The 24,731-nt window shown below is 46.9% G+C and overlaps 1 protein-coding gene across 1 annotated transcript in view; it reads left to right on the plus strand.

Moving 5' to 3' along the window:
• The window catches only part of LOC144142966 (uncharacterized), a 47,317-nt gene that overhangs the window by 19,733 nt on the left and 2,853 nt on the right, over window positions 1–24,731 (plus strand). Inside the window, exons 7-11 of the mRNA XM_077674794.1 lie at window positions 13,404–13,718; window positions 15,540–15,686; window positions 17,314–17,466; window positions 19,946–19,987; window positions 21,766–21,888. Of these exons, the coding sequence (XP_077530920.1) occupies window positions 13,404–13,718; window positions 15,540–15,686; window positions 17,314–17,466; window positions 19,946–19,987; window positions 21,766–21,888 (780 nt within the window). The remainder of the gene's footprint in view (window positions 1–13,403; window positions 13,719–15,539; window positions 15,687–17,313; window positions 17,467–19,945; window positions 19,988–21,765; window positions 21,889–24,731) is intronic.

Genomic DNA, 24,731 nt, shown 5'->3' on the forward strand with positions numbered 1-24,731 from the left:
TTTCGCGTGTGCAAGAGTGATATTTCTCTTCAGAATAGTGCTTGTTATTTCTACAGAAGGGCGATGGGAAGAATAAAAATGTTCATAAATTGTCGCTTTGGATTAGTATGAAAATGTGCCAAGATAATGTTGCTGTTGAATTAGAAATTGATATTCGAATACCCAGTGGTGTTCATGTGTTCAGGCGAACACATGGTTGAAATTCACTTGGGCACACACTTTCAGTCGGTATATATACAAGAACCGGAGTCACTTCAGATTGTACCGCTATACTTTGCTTCTTTGCGAGATATTACGATAACCAAAGAACGTCTTCTTAACTTGCTGTTAAAAATCTAAGTAAAACAATCGTCAAGCCTCTAATACATGCAACTTTTGTTCTCTAAAAGCTACGTCCTGCGTGTGATGCACATTTGTGTGATATCTTCAGAGCCTTGCTTTGAATATGTTGATTGCCTGGGGACTGGCTTGGCGCGAGGATTATATCAATCTACAACACACGCAACCAGCTACAAAATGATAATTATAGGCTCATGTCTCTGACAAGTACTTGCCGTAAGCAAATAGAGCGTATTATTATTAGAGCTAAGTCAATGCTTTAGGAACAATAAAGACGCCCTTTTATAAACAGCAGTGCTTTCCCAGAGGACTGTATACTGCAACAAAATTGCTTAATATATTGTTGACTTCAGCGTAACTCGAGGATTAAAGCATATGCAATTATTATTGATCTTCCCTAAGCCGTCCACCGGGTTTCCCATCGCAAATTAATAATGCAACTTTCACTGATACGCACAACAGTAAGGTGGTGTCATGGGTACGAGCCTCGCTTTCGCATCACAGGCAACATGTTACAATAAATAATAAGTCCAATCCTTCAGACGTTTTTTCAGAAGTGCCGGAAGGACCTGTCCTTAGGCGTACACTTTTCCTAATTATATAAATTATGTATATGCTCTGGCATTCCGTGCACGCTTCTCTTGCATTTTATTTATGATGCTATCTCCTGTATTTGGCCTGGCGAATGCTCACCGTATGAATAAATAAATAAATAAATAAATAAATAAATAAATAAATAAATAAATAAATAAATAAATAAATAAATAAATAAATACAAGTGGAGATTGTTTCGGTTGAAATTACGGATGTGATGTTCATATTCTTTGTTAAAACAAAAACTTGCCTTGGGTGCACCGCACATTCAACATTGTTTTCTGCTCTTAAGTCTTTTTCCGTATCTCAGGAGGAAAGGGGGTTTACTATAAGCGCCGTTGTTAACGCTTTAATTAAGACTTGACGGGATGGTGTATATATACGTGATTGAGAATCATTTTTGCAGAGAGGTAGCAAATGTTTGTACAACAGTCATATGTACCAGTTGAGAATAAACGCAATAGTTGTCTAATAAGGATTGCACAGCATTCGAAGCGTATTTGTCGCCATTCGAGCGTCGCCGATTCCACAGCGAATGCATTGTGATCTCTGATATTATAAGCAGTTATTTAGGCAATTCGAAAGATGTAAGCCCAGCATCCGGGTTGCTCCTCTCTGAGAACACAACTTGGACGCAGCACCTGGCTGCAAACAAGCTATAATTGGGGACTTTGTCTTGTATTCCTCTGGCCCGTTCGAAAGCTAAAGAAGCAAAAGAAAACTTCATTAGTCTTTACACGTTTGGTTGGGAAAGTGGTAATGCACAAAAAAGACGGCGTTTAGTTAAACACCAATGCATTCGCACACTTCATATCACACATATTTATATGACGGCTTTACCGAAAGTAGCAGCCCTAATACATAGCCACATATAAGGCACGTCATTTTTCCAACAAAAGTCAAAACCTTTTGCAACAATTGTGCGTTCATGAGAACCGCGGGCAGCGTGTTAATGGGTTTGGCAGAAAGTGTGGTGTGTGTACTTTTGGGGCCGAGACTTGACTTGCTATTGTTCGTAAGTTTGATTATCAGTCTATGCTCGTAGTAATTCAACTGTAGTACCTTGACATTGCCTTGCCGGCAAATTCCTTGTCCCAGAGTTTACTGTCGAATGCTTCCGGGTCCAGGGCCAAGGAATCTTTTTTGCATATCTGGCTACCGTGGAGCTAGTAACTAGAATACCTTTAAACACGAGCACTTAGTGAGGAAGCGCGATTCTGCACCATATGCAATTCGGGAACTGCCTGCACTCGCCCGATCGTTCAGTTTTACGACAAATATCCCCAATTCAGTTACTCCTACTCAGGGAGATATCGGGATTTAATACTTGCTTATCCTCTTCCAGAGGAGTAGTGACACCAATTTTTTGTGTAACGTTGTTTCGCTGCTATCGGTGCCTACGGGCCAACTAATCATAGAATGGCACTTTAGACGGCAGATAGCAGCGTAAATAAATATTCACAGCCTCGTTTATTTATGTCAGTTTCGCATTCGACGAAACGAACACCGAGGGCGCCGCTGTGACGGCAGGGCGCTCATGACACCACCGTTCTCGTCGCACCATTGCCATTGTGGACGCGGGCGCGCTCGCGCGCGCGTCCAGGCCGACCCTGGTCCCCGTCAGCTCCAAGTGCCGGGCAGCATGACGTCAATCCCAAAACCGCCACGTGTGCACAGGGCTGAGCAGCCCGCGCCGACCGCAGCCAGCGTGTTGGGCACGTCACGGGAACCTTCACTTCAGCAGTTTGGGAGCTCTAGTAGTAGATTGCGTCATGGTGCGGATGATTGCGAAAGGGTGTTCGATCTGAGCTTTCCCGTGCGTGCAAAGATTGAAATACATTTAAAATATTGTCACGGCCCTTTTGACATTTCACATGGCAATGCACTGGATCACCTGGTGGTCAATCCATCGTACATTTCATCTATGGGTACCTGCCGTATCAGTGGGTCGCGCAAGGCAAGCCGAAGCGAAGACGAAGAGGTCGCGCAGAGACAGACTGGCTCGAGCTACGCTGGTATCCTCGGCTTCGGACTACACGCCTCATTATTTGAGAATAGATCGCTTGTAAACACAGCGTGTAAATAGTCCGCATCTGCCTCGTAACATCTTTTTGGTGGAGGTTGCGGTTCCCGTCCCTGTGCCTATCAACAGGGCAGCAACACCACACCACGCATCTTCGAAGTGGACGACACATTCCTCGACGCACGATGCCTCCTGCCAACGAGACCGCACCCGTTGCGCCCCTGATCATCGTTTCTCAGCCCCGTGACCCAGGCGTTTTCACCGGTGAGGACGACACTGACGTGGAAGAATGGATTCGCATGTTCGAACGTGCCAGCGCCCATAACAGGTGGGATGGTACAATAATGCTGGCTAACCTACCGTACGATCTAAGAAACACAGCCAAATCCTGGTATAAGACCAACGAGCACACGTTGACCAGCTGGTACATTTGCAAAGAAAGATGTGCAAAATATTTGGCAGCCCCGTGGGTCGCCAGCTCGCCGCACGTCAACAGCTCGCTTCGAGCTCCCAGTCTGCCACGGAATCGTATTCACGTATATACACGATGTTTTGGCTCTCTGCGCAAAGGTTGATCCCGAAATGTCGGAAGCCGACAAGGTAGGCCACGTCCTTAAAGGCATTGCAGATGAGGCCTTCCATCTGCTGATGTGTAGGGATGCCGCTACAATCTACGCCATTCTTAACGAATGCCGACGCTTTCAGGAGGCGAAATGCCGCCGCATTGCCCACCAGTTTACTCGGTTGCCTCACACGGCGGCAACGTCGTCGTGTCAAGATGTGTCGGTGCCACCACGCACAACGCTGACGCCTAGCACGGAGGCCCATACTGAGAGCCTGACGAAAATAGTGTTGCGAACTAGTGGGCAATTCCCGATGTACCACCATTGGCGACGACGAGGAGGTGGCTGACGCGCAGCCGGTGCAAGTTCGGCGATAGCCGCCATGTAAATAGTGTAGAATACATCGTCCCCATCTCATTGCTCATGTCCTGCGCCACGTAACATGTTTGGTGGAGTGTGCGGGTTTCTCCCCGTCCTGGCCCCACATCGCTACGTCTAGGCACGGGCGGAAACATCGAGGGTACCCGGGTCGTGTCGGGCAGCCCCAGCCCCGCCGCGATCAGCACATGACGATGCCCCCGCCCCGTGTCCCCAGCCCATGAGAAGCCGATCAAAAACCGAGACCTGACGAGACGTGACCAGCGAAGACGTGTCGCCCATGCCGTGGCCCCAGCCTTCTCGTCCGGCGCGGTCCCAGCACCCTCATTGGTTCGCCGTGGCCTTCTCGGCGTCGATTTTCGGGGACCAGTCGACATCGGAGACCGCCATCGTCATTGGCCGTGGAAAGGACTTCAGTGTTTATACGCATCGCATCTCATAGTCACTGCACCCATCCATTCACGGGGACCGAGCACGACCGGGAAGGTCTTCTTTCGCCGGGGGGTGATGTTGCGAACTAGTGGGCAATTCCCGATGTACCACCATCGGCGACGACGAGGAGGTGGCTGACGCGCAGCCGGTGCAAGCTCGGCGATAGCCGCCATGTAAATAGTGTAGAATACATCGTCCCCATCTCATTGTTCATGTCCTGCGCCACGTAACAATAGTACGCCGTGAGATCGAGGCTATGGCTCCAGTCGCTCAGCACTGCGCGCACGACCGGAACGGCCCCACGATTTCTCTCATCCAAGCCGTCGTTAGAGACGAGATCACGTCCCTGGGCCTTCACTCAGTTTGTGCCTTGGGACGCCAGGATCCCTGCGTCGGCTTCCGTACCCCTTTCCCCCGTACTGATGTCCCACCGCGCTACGATGTTCCACCGCGCTACTGACGACGCAGTCCTGGTGAATGGAGAACAGCCGATGACCGTCTCATCTGTTTCAACTGCCATCGTGTTGGACACGTCGCCCGTTATTGCCGCAGCAGCTGGTCGCCATTTAGCCGTCAACGGTTTCCCGAGAACAGCTACTCCGACGACTACCCTCGACGTTTTCCGCTACGTCCTCAGCAGCCCTTCGCACCCGACAACACACGACGCAACCTATCTAGCCGCTCGCCGTCACCTCAGCGTCGCCAGTCGCATTCGCCACAGCCCCGCCGCCAGACTCCTCCGCCCACTTTCTCGACCTCCCTCTCGGAAATCTAGCCAGTGCAGCTCCCGGAGGTGATGCTGCATTAACGACCCGGCCTGCAAATCCTCTGTTGACTTCGGTTCCAAGACCCAATTTGATAGATGTTCACGTTGACGGGGTTTGTGTTAGTGCTTTAGTCGACACAGGTGCCAATATTTCAGTCATGAGTTCGAACCTTCGCCGCACTCTTCGGAAAGTTATGACGCCCGCGATATGCCCTGCCGTACGAGTAGCCAACGTAGGAACGACCATTATAGCCGGAATGTGTACCGCCCGCGTCGTAATTGCCGGACACGACATCCCTGTCTTGTTCACCGTCTTGGACAGATGTCCTTACGACATAATATTCGGACTGGACTTTCTGACAGAACACGCCGCCCTCATTGACTGCGCCGCCGGGGTTTTACGTCTTGAGCTGCCCACAACACCTCTTGATGACAGCACGCCCACTTACCGGCTTTGCGGCGCCGAACATGCTCGATTAGCTCCCAAGACCATGACCTACGTGCGTTTATCGTCGTTCCCGCCAGTTCCAGATGGTGAGTACCTTGTCTCGCCCGTCACTGATATACTCCTTGAACGCAACGTGACCCTTCCTTGTACAGTCGTGACTGTCGCGAAGAACGAAATCGGCCTCCCATTTTTGAACTTCGGTTTCTCCACCCAAGTCCTTCCCCGCGGAATGTCGCTTGCTACACTGATCCCCTTGGCTGAATGCGAAGTTTCCGTGGTGACAAATGACGACTCTGAATCCTCTACGGATAGCCAACGGGACATTTCACGAACTACCACTGATTTTATGGTCATGATATCGTCGGACCTTCCACCTCCGGAAGCCCATCAGCTCCGTTGTCTCCTAGCGTCATATCGGGACATTTTCGACTTGGACAACCGTCCGTTGGGCCGGACTTCCCATGTGGCACATCGCATAAACACTGGTGATGCGACCCCTATCCGCCGACGTCCATATCGTGTCTCCCACGCCGAGCGTACCGTCATTCAGCAGGAAGTCGAGAAGATGTTGCGGAAAGATGTTATTGAGCCCTCTTCTAGTCCATGGGCGTCTCCAGTCGTGCTTGTCAAAAAGAAAGACGGCTCATGGCGATTCTGTGTTGATTACAGACATTTAAACAAAATAACCAAGAAGGACGTTTATCCACTTCCTCGAATTGACGACGCCCTCGACTGCTTGCATGGCGCGTCGTATTTCTTGTCCATTGACCTGAGATCAGGGTACTGGCAAATTGCAGTCGACGCCATGGACCGCGAAAAGACCGCTTTTGTAACACCAGACGGACTGTACAAATTTCAGGTCATGCCGGTCTGGCTCTGCAATGCACCAGCCACATTCGAAAGGATGATGGACTCTCTTCTCCATGCATTTAAATGAACGACATGCTTATGCTACCTGGATGACGTTATCGTCTTTTCTCCCACGTTTGAGACACACTTGCATCGCCTTTCCGACATCCTGGCAATTTTTCGCAGAGCTGGACTTCAGCTAAATTCGTCAAAGTGTCACTTCGGTTGTCGTCAAATAAAGATCCTTGGGCACCTCGTCAACGCTACCGGAGTCCAACCTGATCCAGACAAAATACGAGCCGTAAAAGACATCCCTGCTCCTCGATCCGTGAAATAAGTTCGAAGCTTTGTGGCGCTCTCCTCCTACTTTCGGCGCTTCGTCAAAAACTTCGCTGAAATTGCCAGGCCCCTCACGGATCTGCTTAGGCACGATAACCAGTTTTCCTGGGGCCCTGAGGAAGCTTCCGCTTTTTCACACTCGTCAATCATCTCACTAATCCACCTATTCTGGCGCACTTGGACCCTTCCGCTCCGACCGAAGTCCACTCGGACGCGAGTGGACACGGCATAGGTGCTGTACTTGTTCAGAAACACGCCGGTCTCGAATGAGTGATAGCGTATGCCAGTCGCCTTTTGTCACCTTCCGAGAGGAACTACTCGATCACCGAGCGCGAATGCCTGGCTCTTGTATGGGCCGTGAAGAAATTCCGCCCATATTTATACGGAAGGCCTTTTTCTGCGGTAACTGACCACCATGCCCTATGCTGGCTTGCTTCCTTGAAAGATCCCACTGGTCGCCTTGGTCGCTGGGCTTTACGCCTTCAGGAGTTTGACTACTCCGTAGCCTACAAGTCTGGTAGGCTCCACAGCGACGCCGACTGCCTGTCGCGTCAACCGGTCGACCAACCTGATGCAGCTGACAACGGCCTTGATTCTTGTGTCCTTGCACTAACTGACTTTCTCCACATCCCCGACCACCAGCGTCGCGACCAATCATTGCAGTCGATCATTGCACGTGTCACCACCATGCCCTCAGACCCTGCATTGAACGCGTTTTTGCTCCGCGACGGCGTGCTGTTCCGCCGGAACTTTCGCGCAGACGGCCCTGACGAGCTTCTCGTTGTTCCTGAACACCTCCGATCTGACATCCTCCATCAGCTGCACGACGAGCCGACGGCTGGCCACCTTGGCGTCGCACGAAAATACGACCGTGTACGTAAGCGATTTTACTGGCCCGGACTTTACCGATCAGTCCGCCGCTACGTAACGGCATGTGACCTGTGCCAGCGCCGGAAAACCCCTTCCTTGGGCCCAGCCGGACTGCTCCAACCGATAGAGATTCCTTCCGAACCTTTCTTTCTGGTCGGTTTGGACCGGCTCGGCCTTTTTCCTCTCTCTCGTTCGGGAAATCGCTGGATCGCTGTTGCGACCGATTACGCGACCCGCTACGCTATTACGCGTGCTCTCCCCACCAGTTGTGCTACCGACGTTGCTGATTTCTTGCTTCACAACGTAATCCTATAACACGGTGCTCCCCGTCAGCTCCTTACCGACCGTGGCCGGTACTTCCTGTCTTGGGTTGTTGACGACCTCCTCCGCTCTTCCTACACGAAGCACAAGCTGACCACCGCCTACCATCCCCAGACTAATTTCTTGACGGAAAGGCTTAACAATACCATCACCGACATGCTCGCGATGTACGTTTCCGCGGACCATCTGGATTGGGACGTCCCTTTGCCGTATGTTACATTCGCATACAACTCGTCCCGCCATGACACCGCCGGTTATTCACCGTTCTTCCTTCTCTACGGCCATGAACCCACTCTTCCCTTAGATATCCTACTTCCTGATGCGACACCTCTGGCTACCGAATATGCCCGCGATGCTGTCGCTCACGCTGATGTCGCCCGCCAGGTTGCCCGTGCCAAGCTTTCGGCTTCCCAGTCCTCTCAGAAGCACCGCTATGAAGAGCAACACCGCACCGCCCACTTTACGGCCGGCTCCTTGGTTGATGTCAGCACCCCTTGCCGCCGCATTGGTCTCTCCTAGAAACTGCTGCCCCGCTTCAAAGGCCCCTATCGGATTAAGCATGTGGTCACACCTGTGACGTACGAAATTGTTCCTGCCGCTCCTTCCTCACCGTCACTGGACCCATCAGCTCAACTCGTCCACGTCGGCCGCCTCAAGGCGTATTACTCAGCGGCCCCACCTGTTCCCTGACCCTCGATTTCAATAAGCACCGAGACGGCGCTTCTCCGCCGGAGGGGTGTCATGTCACGGCCCTCTTGACATTTCACATGGCAATGCACGTGATCACCTGGTGGTCAATCCATCGTACATTTCATCTATGGGTACGTGCCGCATCAGTGAGTCGCGCAAGGCAAGCCGAAGCGAAGACGAAGAGGTCGCGCAGAGACAGACTGGCTCGAGCTACGCTGGTATCCTCGGCTTCGGACTATACGCCTCATTACTTGAGAATAGATCGGCTGTAAGCACAGCGTGTAAACAGTCCGCATCTGCCTCGTAACAATATGTTATAATGTTATACTGAACGGTTATCGTTGAAACGTGCTGGGAGATGTCTTCATATAAAAGCGAAACCTGTTACATAGTCATCCCTGCTTCGAAGGTTTGCGTCAGTACTTTAAATTCGTAAAATAGTACATTGGCTCTGCAGCCGCAGAAGCTTAAGGTAGTACACAGGAAGAAATTCTTTTCTGCAATATTACTTGCTACACGTACACCCTCGTGTGGAAAATACTTCTAATGCAAAGCTATGTTTTGCTCAATAAACTTATTGTTTATGAAAGAAAATGCCAAAAAGGTGCAATTGTCAACCATCGTAATTGGCGTCGCAAAATACAACACTCAGAATAATTGCACAGTGATGTAAAAATCACGGCCAGTGACTTTTCTCAAAACTTCAAGCGGGGTAGACTAAATGTATTGTCATTCCGTCATCACTAAAACACAAAATGTCATCTATGTATATTCATCGTTTTCACGTAACATACATGCAAAAAAACTTGGAATTTTGCACCGTATAGGAAATCTGATGCTCCTGCTTTTATCTCAAGCCCGCCATATTTATTCATTGATCGTTTGGGGCTACATCTCGTTCTTTATTAAAGGGCTGGTTAAGTGCTTTTAGAATGAAGAAAAAATATATTTTTTGCAGTAAAAACAATGGCGCATTTATGCCTGTATAATTCTTTTTCGTCATTTTTTGCTAGGGGAGAGCGGTATTCGTCGGTAAAGTTGACCCTACGCCCCGCCCACTGCTCTCTCTCGTATCGCCGTAAGAGCGAGAAACCGAGATGCAGCGACCGGAAGTAGCGTCATATTCGGAAGATGGCCGCTGGCGTGCGGCGCCGCTTCACTGTGTCCACGTTTTGTGGGTGAAGTTCCGAACTAAGCATGCGTGTAATCTGCCATTTACTTATCTTTATTGTCCTGAGTTGCTTCGTCGTTAATTTTTAACCGCTATGCCACTGTGTTTTAGAAATTCCCTAAAGTGACTCCTAGATACAAGAGATTTCCTACCCGAGCGCCCGTTGCTGCTACATTGCCTTCACGAGTAGTCGGGGCCGGTAGTGTCGTCGGGTGCTCTGTGCTCCATACGCGAAGCGACGGACTCAAACAAATACGGATGCGCTCAACGTTCCTCATCCTCTATTATAAGGAAATTTAGAAAATTTACGGGACCACAGCGCTCTGGGTTTCCCGAACTTCTTGCTCGTTTTCCCGATCAACATTGTTAGCTATGGCGACAGCTAAGCTAAGTAGGTAGAGTTTGGGAAGAAATCAAGCAAGTTGGAAAGCAGGAAGCGTTTCCTGCGTGTGAGAGCGCTCCGCACACTCGCCGGTCGTGCATTCCCATTGGGCACACGATATGGTTCGAACCGCGCCTGCCGCGGCAGCAACCGCTCTTTGCTGCTGTCCAGAAACAAGTCAGCCTCGAAAAGCAAGGTAAATGTGCAAGAGAGTAAACGATAGTGTGGTGAAAAAATGTGCTAGAGATTGTCATTCAAGGCGATTCAGAAAGAGGTCATCGAATTTGAATCGCGATGCGAAGCGCCGAACGGTCGCGGAGGCTCGTCGACGGCAGCAAATGCACCTGCCCGAGCACGAGATGGGGCGAGAGGCCGATGGATGGCGCTACCTGCGCGCAAGAATGAACACAGCACAGATCGCTAGAATGACTATCAACGTGAAAATATGGTTCCACATGCGAGAAAGGGGATGACAGCGTGGCGAAAAATTGTTAAGGATAGTCATTCGCAATTTGACAGATAGCAGCGACCAAATATCTGCCTTGGTGCTAAGCCTAAACTTCCGGACATCCGAGGTGATTCGTGCAACCAACCCGGCTAGAGCTGTTGGGGGAGGCGTTCTTCTAAAGCTCGTCGCGGGACAGGGTGCTGCGTTTGCGTGCCTGTAGATTTTGGGGGGCCACCAACGTTAGGTTTCCCTATTCTAAAACTGCGTATACGTGCAGCAATGCCACGTTCCGCTAACCGGCCGCGCAGCGACCCGGAACCAGCACCTCCGTGCGACGCGGCGACCGACAGATCGCTAGCTGCTACTTGCGTGCATCGCGGGTCGCTGCACATAGCTTTAAAGACCATAGTCTTTCTTTGGCTACTTAAACGAACAACGTTTGGTCTGCCTCCATGTCTGTGTGTCTGTCCATCTGTCTGTCTGTAACTCGATTCAGCCACCCGTCCAAAGTAAAATGCTTACTGAGCAATAGTCTTATATACTCACACCCAAATGTAAACGTCTGGGCACGGTTTAGGTTTCATACTTGTCAACTTTGTTGAAGAAGAAGAAGACATTACGCAAATATAAGACAGGAAATTAGTACACGAGGGAAATTTACAGTGTTCCTTTATCAAAAATTTTCTGGATGCTTGGTTTTTCGATAGCAAATGATATTCTACATCTACTGCAGAAAATTTCCGCCGCCGGCTGTTGCCCGGGCCACCTCCTGGCGGTATATGAGAAATCACGTGGCAGCAGCAAAGAAAGTTTCCACTAGCTAGGTTTCACGTTCTGCTTGGAAGGCATGTGGAGCAGGGCACCGCGGTTCTATAAACCTTGAAGTCGGCCGTCTCGATTCGCGCGCGTCTCCGCCGTACTCCAGCGCTGGCATCGAGAAACCCCGCCCGTAGCAGTGCAACGCGGTAAATTCAAATCGCCTTCAGCAAACCTTTAGTGTGTTTACCTTGGGATGAGCTCGACGGAACAGGAACAGCATGAGAGGTGAGCGGGAAAGGAAAGGGCATTTCCTTGGCAAATGTCTACAAAGACTATCGTCTTTTGATGAAATTTGCAACGAAAGGAGCAGACACGCGGCCAATTTTGTACCGAATGTCCGAATGTAAAAACTAAGTTACACATGCGAGGAAGGGGATGATGGTGTGTTGAAAAATTGCGCTATGAATTGTGACTAGCGCTGGTAGTGAAAGCGGCGAACCAATATCTGCACAGCGTCCCTGCATCCGAGAAACGGAAGTTGGCCATGTGCCGTTGGGGGAGAACCCCTTTTGAAAGCTTCCTTCGAGCAAACTTGTTGCATTTATACTTCCCTTGGGCTCTCCTATTTTAAGGAAAGATTGTATGACTGTTCCATTCACCAGAGGACTTTCTGGGCCGTACCTGAACGGGAAACGAACGAGCTCTCTAAGCCGAGCGGTGACCGCAGCGCCGGCACTTCCAAATACGACGTCATCCGCCGCCAGCCAATCGCGAATGACAGCCAGAGCTCTCGCCGTGCCCCCGGGCAGGGGTTGTTTGTTTTGATGAAAAACGGTGGTTTAGGGGTATTTAAACATAAAATAAACATCTGCTTCGAAGTCAGCGTCACGTAAACCATAAAGAAATGCCCCCAACAAAATTTTTTTGAAAAGCTCTTCACCAGCCCTTTAGTAATTTTCTCGTAACAAACCTTTCATCCCTGTTTTAAGCAGAAACGCACGATGTACGTTGATCAGAAGACCAATGCTAAATGACGTCTTTCTTATGTTTTCCGTTCTGTCTCTCGGGTTACTGGGTCGTCCGGCGAAGATATTTGCCAGAGATTTCTCTCTACATAAGCGTGAAATCCTATAAAGCACAAACCCAACCTCGCCCGTTAAGAGGCCACCATGCTCCGAGATATTCGGCCTTTTTTAGGATACATGAAGACGTATTGAACAAAAATGCTAGGAGTGTGATCTTATTATTCTTGCAGCCGCATTTAGAGAATGGCCGCTGTATGTTGTATCACGTAGGTTCGATTGTAAAAAGTAGGTTCTACTTCCGTTATTTTACACCAAACATGACCGTCTTCACATTACCATTTTCTGTTGCGTATATTGCGCAATTGCGAAGTGTGTATTGCCGATTATACAGCGCGAAAGCGGCACTTGTGTCTTATATCTATGACTACCTTTCCTTAGAGGGCCGGAAGTAAATGCTAAAAAGAGTTCTAGTATGCTTAAACTCGAGGTGTACATTATTATCTTTGTAGAGTCAAACGATAAGGACGCTTTTTTCGATTTTGATACGGGCGTTTGTATTTTGCGGTGTTAGATCTGGGTGAGCCTCACGAGTTATTACTTATCACAAGCCAAAAAGTTAGCTATGCCAAGCAATATAATAAAGTCAGTTCACTACTTCTTCATGTTTCTAACCCCAACTCTAGAACGTTTGTTTTTCTTATCATTGTTTCTTGCCTTCAATAGCCTTACCGCTCCACTGTGCCCCAGTGTTGTCCTTTTTCATTTATGGCGAAACTACTGCTCGTTCTGCTTTGACACGATGGCACGAAATGTCGTATTTAGATGCGGTTTAAACACCACCCCTGTCTGCTTACGGTGGGCCTATGTTTTAATGTTATGGTACGTTATCACCCCACAAAGAATTACGTATGGTCTGCGATATACGAGAATGTTTTTTCCAAATGAGTAGTGGTTTACTGCTGCACTTGCGACCGTTTTTAACGGCTCGGCTTCTTTTTTGGAACAGACCCGTCTCTCGGCGGAGTTGGGGGAGAGGCTGCCGGACGTGCTGGTGGACGTGGTGGACTCGGCAATGAGGACCTTTTCGAGGATGGACCGGGCTTTAGCAGTGCCTTTGGAGCAAGTGGCTTCCCCAGGAACCATGAAACCGGTTTTCCAACCAGTGGAATTTCAAATCGGGGCTCTGGTCTTGGAGGAGACTTCTGGGCGGGGAGCTTCGGAACGGACAGGAATGGTGGAGAAGGCGGTTTTGCAGGAAGTGCGTCAGGGTTTGGCGGCTTCAGCAGCGGCAGCAATGGCGGCTTTGGCAGCCCTGGTGGAGGTAAATACAAATGTCTGGACCACTACGTATACTGAGATTTTTTACTGACAAGGGCAGTATAGAGCTGGTTTTCATGAGACAAAAATATTGTACACGAGCACTTGATAAAATTGTGCCGTTAAAAGTATGGTAAACAAGGTATTTTATGTACTAAAGAATCAGAAGGGTAAGACCATCGTATTCAAGCATTCGCATACGCTTGTTCTGCTGGTGCGTACCCGCCTGTACCAGAGATCTTTACAAACCAGTTTTTTTTCGCTATCAGCGAACATTTATTATTCATTCCCTTAAGATGACCATTAGTAAACTGCCTTTTTTAGGGGTGGGTAACTCGTTCTCAATTGAGTTAAGAAATCCCACAAATAAAATAGGGTCACCTCAATAAATTACACAAGTGGCCTACTCTAGCTAACTTTCCTTCAATACCATGTTTTGTTATATATCTGGCGGAACAGGTGATGGCGCGAATTCCACCACCATTGATGTAGTTCTGCTAATGTACCCTGCTACATTTTTACCGAGACACAAAAGGTCTAAAAACTGCCTTTATGTTGCTCCTAGTGCACAATAACCGGCGAAATCCGATGGGAATTTCTGGTACTATAAGGCAACGGTGTGATAATTATTCTTAAAACGTGCTGAAAATATGCATCAACGGAACGACCTTTTTCTGTGTGACAATGGTTCGAAAAATTGGTTTCTTGAAAATGTCAGTCGCGCCAGTCAAAATGAAGAGTTTGGTGAAAACAGAGGCACGTGTGGAACCCACGGTATCAAAAAGCTGCGGTACTTCGTATTACCTCATCTCAACAAAACAGAACATTGCCACGAGGCTATTCCCCTGGTGAATAGATGGTTTATGGGGCGATAAAACTGCGGCGCCGCTGCTTACTGGTGTGCGGCGAAATTGCCTGTGTCGTCAGAGGCGTTTTAGAAACTCTTTTTGAGGGATGCGCGCCCAGAAGGCGCACTAAATTTGTAACACAATATTTCTCCCAGTTCGCGAGAATGGCAATTAAAGACGCTTTAGGGTGTTTCTATGGAAGCATGTGCTTCAGTTATTTTCGTTTTGTAGTTTAGTGGTAGTTCATTCCGATTATCCTGCATTCGTGTAATGGCAACTCTTGCAAATTACCGGTGATCAGTGTAAATTGAGTAGCACGGTATATTTTTCTATATCACACCCCTTTGCATTGGGTTTGCTTATCTGTTAATAATAGCAACTAGTTTGGAGCCTCTTATGATATACAAAACCTCCGTTATTTCTATGGGGGGGGGGGGCTCCTAAATCCAATATGTAATGTTCAAACCCACCGCCACACGAAAAATGCCGGGATTTATTTTGATGTGCAATATCAGTCCTCTGCTTGAACTCCGTTTGGGGTAAGGAATCAAACCTTCTTATTTCTGTAGAAAAAATGGGCCTTGAAAGGACAAGAAACTCCAAAACGGCGCGTTCTTCACAAGATAATCCTTTGACGAAGAATTCAGGTTGCCCTCGCCGGTTCGCCGGTAACTGAGTAGTACCTTTCCCCACTACTCGTCAAGTAGAGCAGGTTCATTGAGCCAGTACACGAAACTTTTTCTTTTTTACTCTCTGGGCTGGTTCGCTTGGCTGAGGAATGCCTGAGTCTGAGGTGAGATTGTAAACATCATATGTTACGAAGAAACCTTCTCATTTATGGCAGAAACGCTCAGTTGGGGAACTAAACACATACCTTGCCTTCATTGCTAAGCGAATAGATGGATCTATTAGACTTTTGAGGTTTATGAAGAACCGAGTCGTTTTCCGAATATGAAGCCAGATTTGTTTGTTTAAAGACACCACAGAATTTGGATTACCGGAGGGCCCAAATGGTAGAGCTGGACCCAGTGGAGAAAGCAGTGACGGAGAAAATGGACCATTGCCAGGATTGTATACAGAGCAGGGGCCGCGACCTCTCGCCGGTTCTGACAATAGACCTGTTGGTGAGTTGTCAAATCCTTACGATACTTCACATGACCGAATGTATAGCCGTTACATTGCCGTAAGTTGGAAGAAATATTAGCCATATCTCAAATGTTACTCAAACAGCGAATATATATGTCTGAGAGGACTTACATGGATAATTATTGTGTTAAAATGGACTCTACTTGTGTATTTTCCTAAACTTTTGAGGGTTGTTTTAAAATTAACGACGGGACCGGTCGTCAGTTCATTTTCAGGTACGGCTCACGCCCCAATATAGGATACCACTTCATGATAAAAAATCAATATAGTAATCAGAAAGAAACCTCTCTAAGGATACATGTATTTTCCGTGTACGAATTAGGTAATGCTCACAGTTACAAACAGTGAGCGCAATAAAATGGTTTCGGCCCCTTTGCGATTGTTTTGTTTACATCGGGGCGTTCGAGAAAACCGGTTCACGTTGTTGCTAAGACGTGCGAACTCTACTGTGTTTGCCGGAGAATTTTAATGAGCAGTAAATATTTAGGTGATCCTAATGAATTCTTTGTTCATGCCCGTGCCAGCAAGAGGCAAGATCCCTTGGCAGGATAGTACTTGGCTCTCTTGGCTTCGCTTGCTCCAAAGATCGGGCGTGGAACGAAGTAATTAAACACGTGAAGTAGAGGAAAAATAAGCCCATATGCTACAATGTTTTAATATACGTTTCAGGGTGTAAGTTGACTATATTTAATTAATCTGTTAAACCAGTTTGGTCGGTGCCCAGAAATCGAAATATCAAGATCAATGTAGTCGTTAGAAGAGCTTCGATTTTAAAGTACTTGGTGTGCACCTGCCTGTTTGAGAATAGGGGTTGCACACTGTCAGATAGGTCTTCTAAAAAGTGTAACTGCTTTTGTTTACATATTTTGATTTCTTTATGAGAGCTCGCCGGCTATATCACAGGAAGAGAACTAATGCGTAATTTTACCTGCTGCGTGCAGTGAAAATTAGGTGAAGCCTTCGTAGCAATTCTGGAACATTTTAGAAAGCAAAGGAATCACCATAAAGTACTAGAAAACTGCGCTAGGTTATCAATAGGTTATCTGTATTTTACTTGAGCCCAATATGTACTTTTCAGCTTAATATAGGCCAGCTGCCTCCAGCTTAACTGATACCGAGAAAAAGGTTCGATCGTTCTCAAGGATTTAAACAAATATGAATAAAATATTATGCTTTGTGCAATACCAGTGTAGGCAACAACTGTGAAAATTTGCAGCTGTGCAAAAAACATTTAGTGAACTACAAACATTGATAGCCCTCCTAACTTGCTGGAGGAAAGAATAAGCTGTATTGATGCTTGTGGTTATGCTGCTGATGTGGCGCCTCCTGTGAAAGTTCGCATAGGTAGGTGAAAAATCCAATACTTAATTTCCGTGCTGTGTGATGTAACAAGCCATCGGCACGTACGTAAGTCTTTTTATGTAGTGAACCTATGCAAATTATTGAATTCGGGTTAGTCAAATGGCGTACGTCTCGGTATTATTATGAAGACCTGTATGCATATTTATTGTATGTGATTTGTGTTACGGCGGGTTTGTGTTAAGAAGTTCTATGTAGAGCTTTCAACAGAGGAAACCTCTGAATGATTGTTGACATCCCACCTAGGTCCCTCTGGCTGGCCGAATCGTGAAAACGTTAACGACTTCACCTACAGTGGTCTGGACAGCAGCCGTGGTTTAAGCAGCCCGGCTGCCAATGGCCCTGTAGGTCCCGTGCGTTCAGGACTGCTTCACCGTCTTTGGCAACGTAGACGGGAAGGTGAGCACTTTATTCCTTGTCTAAAGTTATGCAAGTGGGAGCTATCGGCTGTTCTAACGCTAGAATTCTACTCTAGTATACATTCTTACATTGAATCGGCAAAAGGTCCAAAATAATTGCCGAAATAACTTTTACTCCTGCTGTGTCTATATCTTGCATATATGTACGCCCTTCCCCTAGTGTTTCCATTTAGTGCAGCGGGTTGAGGTTGCACGACGTGGCCGGAGAAGGAAAGCAGACGTCGCAGGTTTGTAGTAGCCTGTTATGATTTACGTGTCTGGGCATCCCGGGTATAAACCTGGTGCTGTGGTATTTGGTGAGGCACGCTGTGCTGAGAACTGTGCCGACACCTCCTTTAGCCAACAAAAATAAATATTCGTAGAAAGTCCCGTTAAACTCTCGCTGAAAGCAAGCAAAAGCTGGCCTATTTTATTTATTTACTAGGATATTACGTGTAAAAATAGATCTGTTTATTGAAACATAGTGGAATAAATCAGAAATTGCTTGCATGCAGTCAATCGCCAATGCAAGCTACCGACAGTACACAGATCAGCAGCTAACGACGCCGCTGCGCACGAGGTACTCAGTACACCAAAAAAAATTAAAAAATGCATGGCAACGGCTCCGCTCGATTGCTTGCATTCTACAAAGCCTGCGCCAGATGTGAAAACTGCTCTATATTAAAAAAACTACTGAATTAGTGCTGATTCTTGGTATAACCGTTATGGTACACTAGTATACATCAAAATCTACGGGGAGCATCCCACGGCCGATATGTGTGCTTCCGCTATTCGCAGTCATTAAGACAAACACGTAAAACTTGAAAATCAACAAATCAAGAAACTTGAGGTGGTTTCGCAACATCGGGAAACAGCATTGAACCGATTGACACAGAAGTTTCAATAGAAGAATCGCATCTAAAGTTTTATTCATATTACGCTCAAATATACCGGCCTCCAAACTTGTACTTTGCGTTTGTTTCAGAGTAGGTTTAAGAAAACTAGCTCACGAAAAATTGCCGCAAAATTATTTTTCCTAAAATTATGAGCTCCATGAGTACATGCGTAACGGCTTTCCTGGAGCTACACGAGCATCACGTACAACTTCACTAGCTTTGAACGATCTCTATCATTCAAAGTGGTCTTTTAAAGCGAAGTTTTAAATTACCAGACAAATTTCAAATGCAGGGGTCCTATGTATGCAGAAAACGTCTCCGGTGATACGCTTGCACAAAATAAACAGGTGTTAGAGGAGTTAGAATCAGACTGTGGTTGGGTGTATTCTCTCGCAGCAGAGCGTGCCCGTAGCGAGCTACTACGATCAAGCGTTTACGGCGGGCAGAGTCACCCGGCGGTGTGGGGGAACACTGTCAACGTCATGATTTCAAACACCGGCCCCACGTTATTTGGGATGAGTAGGCCACATATAATACGCCCTTATGAGTATCGTATTAACTAAGGATCAGCCACAATCAAGCAGAAACGGGTACATAAGAATATACCAGAAAGCCGCGACGTATCCAATCCTGTGGTGGTGTCTTCCGTTGAGAGGGCGGGGGGTAAAATGTATTCTGTGTTTATAAACTGAAAAAAAAATGCTACATTTCATAATAGAAGTTTATTGTGACCTACATTTTTGCAAATTGCACAGTGGCAATTGCTTAGAGAAATTGTGCCTCTTCTTCAAACGGATAACATAGGCAGCCCAGAGACGTCAGGCTAGCGTGAGGGCTAAGACTAACCGGGGAAGTTCCCGGTTGTTGGCGCCACCTGATATCACTGAGATTCCTTATTGGGCCCTTTATTCCACCATTGTTTTAGCTGCCTCTTACTCTTCATAGGAAAGCGCAATTTGTTCGGTCTACTCTTTATTTTTGCATCTACTAATGTAGGTATTAAGTGATTATACACGTGGCGCATTGAAGACACTTGCCGCTTTTAAAGAACGGCTGATAATGAGCTAACTTGACGGTCAGCTAGAATTGCATAGAAATCCGTTATATATAAAAGGGCCCACTTATTCCCTTAAATGCGGGGAGTTCAAGCCATCACAGCGTCTAGAGAAATGCGTCACACGCCGCTATTACGTAGCCGCGATCGAGACTGCTGCAGCTCCATGAACAAGATTGTAGAACCTGTTAGAAGTCCATGATGTATAACGAACTAGCAATTATTAAAAACAACTTGTAATGGCGCTCTCCCAGTGCTCATGGCTGTAGGAAAGAATGGTGATGAGGGCACAGAATTCATTCTAGTCATACTGGATGATCTGTTCTGCATTTACATGTGCATTTCGCTGGTGAAGATCGGTTGTTCATGGCATGTTGCACCTTCCCTGTAAATTCGGCCTATGCACCGTTAGTTGTGTCTAACTTTTGTCTTCTGAAATCTTGTGCATTAAACGTGTGGTTTAAATAACGCAACATACCAGTTTCGCGCTCAGACCTTTTGCCCAGCTTTTACATTTCTTTTTTCTGCAGGACAAGGGCGCCTTGGACTTGGCAGTCGTTTGCGAAGACCAGGTAGGTACTAAAGAGAATGCCACTTTGTTAAATTCGCAGGCGTTAGTTTAGAACTATGTAAAACATTGTTAACACCACAGCGTAATGTTGTCCTTGATTAGAATAAACTAAAGCCCATCTAGAAACCCCCATAACTGCATTTTCTGTATTAACTGGCGAATGCTGTTATTCGGCGTTATTGGAGGATAATGTTTTTATAACTTTTGGATTGACAAATTCTGGTCTGTGAATGCGTAGCCTGTTTGGGTTAAGCGCACATTTTTTTTACTAAGATAGATATGTTCTGCAGTTTTTCGTGCAATATATATAATAATTTTTTTGCACTTTTCGATTTAGGTTTGAGAGAAGAACGGGAAGATAGGTATTGGTAAAGGACGCTGCACAGAAGAAAGGTTGGCTTTACACCCAAGCCCCATGCTCATTAGTTGTAGTGACCTTACGGCGCCATAGATCTGTAGTCTTTGCAGACGGTTCATTTGTGCAACGCAATTGTAGTGTTGCGTCCACTAGAGGGACCGAAGCGTGGCTCGATGTGCGCCACGTGGCAGAGGTGCAGGCTGCGAGTTAAAATTGAAATGCCCATTCAGGCACATTGAATTTTAATTTATTGCCAGACTGGCGGGATTGCTGACCACTGCCGTCAAGTTTTTGAGAGGGCCAGTCCTTTCTCCGTGAAACCACTCTTCTTCCAGTCATAGCAGCAAGCAAAGGAAAGAGGTACATTCGCGATTATTTTGCATATTTCTGCGTAAATTGTGTAATAGTAACTTTCAAACTTCATCCAGCGCTTCTTTTGAAACAGCGCTCCATTCCGGACTTCATGCGCACCAGTTATATATTAAAAAATATATGCCCAACCGCCATCCTTAATTCACAATTAGGGGAAAATGCGGCCTAAAATGAGGCTGGTATACACCGTTTCAAACAGATAGGCACGGATGTGTATGCAGCAGCAGCAGCCTTCTCCAACCCAAGTTATTTGTTTTCTAAACGAGCAGCAATACTCCCGTAGGTCTTTAAGGATCCTTGATGCTCATGTAAGGAGTAACACATATTCGTCTGCTTTCATGCGCCTAAAACAGCCCACAAGCTGGCATTCGCAGGCAAATTGGAAGACCTTGTTGAGTATCCAGCAAGCGGAAGAACGTGGCGTTTATATTGTTGGTTATAATCGGTCTAGTGCGCACCGCCCTACGACAAATATTAGCCAAGAATTCCACAGTCGCTGGCAGTGTATTGGCCTCCGAGGTGTGACCACCGGAGTTTATTGAAATCGCCACTAAAACAATATACAAGCCTGGTTTTAAAGCGAGAAAAAGCTGTCCTTCATCGGGTAACACCCAATGCAGCCTGAACTACGAAACTTCTGTATAGCTTCGCCTACTTCCTCCAGCCTGTGCCCTACCTCCGCAGTTTGTGAAGGCCCCAAACACCTTTTTTTCGGGTGTCACCGCTACAACATCAAACGTGACACTTTTGAGGGATGTTTGAATCCGCACCTTTTGTGACATGAGAACTTAATGGGAACGGCATGAGCCATGGGCACAGAAGAGAGTGAATAGGCCAACAAAAGAACCTCCTGACGTTCACAGCTGATAACCAGCATTTCCAACAACCACAGCAACAGCGTGGTGGGGAAACAGGTAGTAAGACCTAAAAAATACTGCGTGTTTGCGGTGCAACTTGACGAAGGCTTGAGTTTATGAAGTCGTCGGCAATGTTATCAAAACTGCAATGGATTTTTGTTGCTTCTTCTCCGTTCTCTAACCTTTTCTCAGACCCAAGATTAGCCGCAGCAATTGCTGCTGGCACTTTGGTTGGAGCCACGGCACTCGGTGGTCTAGGGGCCGGTATTGCAGCCGCTATAATTGCCAGCCGTGCAAGGGATGCGGCGGGATCAGGTAAGTTACTCCAATCGTCTCAGGACGTAAATGTTGCAATGCTTCTTGCATCGGAATGTTCTTTTGAATGTACGCTTGAAAAGATTTGTTTGTTTCCTGAACAAAACTAGGGGCATAATGTATGTTTGGCGGGTCGTAAACGTAGTCTTAATCATGACGCTGAGCAATAACAACCATCGGCAGCTTCTAAAAAATAAGTCGCACACAGAAATTTTGTGCCTCACATTGTTTGTGGAAAACGGCGCAATTGTGGTTTCTGTTACCCAAAACACCTAAACTTTGTTGGGGAGGTCACTGTTACTAACCACGTCTGAGATATGCAAAGGCCCTGCTCATGATCGGTGGCAGCCATTCCTCAAGACGGCGTGCCTGTTGTACTGGTTGGAATGATATCAAAGCAGGTGCCTCTGTTTGGGGCAATTGAGATGTCTCTTATTTGGTTGAAGTTTTGCGCATCCTTCATTCTATGTCCGCCGAAGATTCGGTGTTATTGTGTACTGAGGCTCTAAAAGCGTGAACACATCTCAAGCAATAGTCCTATTTTAAACACAAATTTTTACTTGTTGCTCACTGCAAAAATTTTTCCCACCAGGCCTAGAACTGCACATGGCAAATATTACAACAAGTTTACGTATAAACCAAGCCTAACTATTCCTATATATATATATATATATATATATATATATATATATATATATATATATATATATATATATATATATATATACACATATATATATATGTGTGTGTGTGTGTGCGTGTGTGTGTGTGAGGCAGAAAATAAGGGTTGGCACTGAAGAAAACCTCAGAAAGCAAAGGGGAGGATGTGGTAGGTCATTGAAACAGATGAAGAATTTGGAAAGAAAGAAAGTGGAGAAAAAGTGCCCGCCGGGTGGGATCCCAACCCACGACCTCCAGAATACCGGTCTGGTGCGATGACTCCTACGCTGCCGGGTGGGCTATTTTTCCCCGCCACTTTCTCGGGTATTTATGTTCACCTATTTTCTTCCTGTCCTTGTGGGTGCTAGCCAGCGCCACTCTGACTTCTCGGGGTGAAGGGGACCTTCCATTTAACCCCCCGACCGTAACTCGAGTGTTTGCGACATGTAGAGAGTGGTCGACCAGCGTTGAACCCTCTTAAGCTCCATATGGCACCAAGACTGCCAGAACAGAGGCCCTCGCTATGCATGTAGCGAATCAGAATAGGAAATGAGGGGCTTGTTGAAAATAAGACAGAAAATAAGGGTTGGCCGTTAAGAAAACCTCGGAAAGGAAAGGGGGATGTGGTAGATCATAGAAACAGATAAAGAATTTAAAAAGAGAGAAAGAAAGTTGAGGAAAAATGTCCACCGGGTGGGATCCGAACCGATGACCTTCAGAATACCGGTTTGGTGCGGTGACCACTACACTACCGGCGGGGCTGTTTTTCCTCTCCACTTTCTGGGGTAGTTATGTTCAGGTATTTTTGTTTCCTGTGTTTGGGGATGGTAGCCAGCGCCACTCGGACTACTCGGGGGGAAGGGGACGTTCTGTTTAACCACCGGGCCATGACCAGTGTCTAGGGCATGTCGAGAGTGGTCAACCAGCGTTGAACCTTCTTAAGCTCCCTATGGCACCAAGACATCCAGAACAGAGGCCCTCGCTCTGCATGTATCGAATCTGAATGGGAAATGAGGGCCTCGTTGAATTAAGACCTAAATAAGGGTTGGCAGTCAAGAATGCGTCGGAAAAGAAGAGAGAATGCGATAGGTCATTGAAAAAGATAAAGAGATTAGAAAAACAGAAAGAAAGTGGAGAAAAAAATGCTCGTCGGGTGGGATCCGAACCCGTGACCTCCAGAATACGTGTCTGGGGCGATGACCAATACGCTACAGGCGGGGCTGTTTCCCCTTCCCTTTCTCGGGTATTTATGTTAAGGTATTTTGTTTCCTACAGTGGGGGTTGTTCCCAGCGGCACTCGGACTATTAGGGGAGAAGAGGACCTTCTTTTTAACCCCCGGGCGATGACTCGAGTGTCTACGACATGTCGAGAGTGGTCGACCAGCGTTCAACGCTCAGAAGCTACTTGTGGCACCAAGATTGCCAGAACAGAGGCCCTCGCTATGCATGTAGCCAATCAGAATCGGAAATCAGTCTCATTAAATTATGACAAAAATAAAGGTTGGAAATCAAGAGTGCCTCGGAATGCAAAGGGGAGAATGCGGAAAGTCATTGAAACAGACGAATAATTTTGAAAGACAGAAAGTGGAGAAAAAATGCCCGTGTGTGGGATAACCCCTGACAACGACTGATGTCCCCGGACTCTCGTAAGTTAGGTTCAAGTTCCTCACATCCTCAGGCTGAGCTAGCGCCAGCAGCCCTTATGCATAAAAACTGTGGTATCACACCCGCAATTATGTTTTGTTCTAGGCTTAACCATCCAATTTTTCTTTCCCGCCAGTGCCAATAGTGACACAGTTTTGCTCCCACACATAGGTGCATGGCGGCAGTGGTTTAATACCCCGTCTGGCGCTTTGCATTATAACAGTTCATAAGATTCACACAACTCACAATGTGACATACCCGCTGCAAAGGATCTCCAAGCTTTCATATTTTTTTGTATTTTGCAAGTTCCAAATGGCGCATTCCGCGATGAAAATAGCCCTTGAAATGAAACACGGAGAGTCTAATGTAAAAGCCTCTTGCACTGATCAGGCGAAAAATTGCAAGATGAAAGTGGCAGTAAAATAGTACCATTTCTTTTACTGTTTCAATCAATCCTGTTTGAAGGTAACTTCTTTATTGTAATGATATTCTTCCTAAAAATGTTTACCCCATATCAGCCCAGTGGATGCACAATTGAG

Source organism: Haemaphysalis longicornis, unplaced genomic scaffold, assembly GCF_048455015.1.
Source record: "Haemaphysalis longicornis isolate Haplotype H1 unplaced genomic scaffold, Haemaphysalis longicornis Haplotype H1 scaffold_6, whole genome shotgun sequence".
Taxonomy (NCBI): domain Eukaryota; kingdom Metazoa; phylum Arthropoda; class Arachnida; order Ixodida; family Ixodidae; genus Haemaphysalis; species Haemaphysalis longicornis.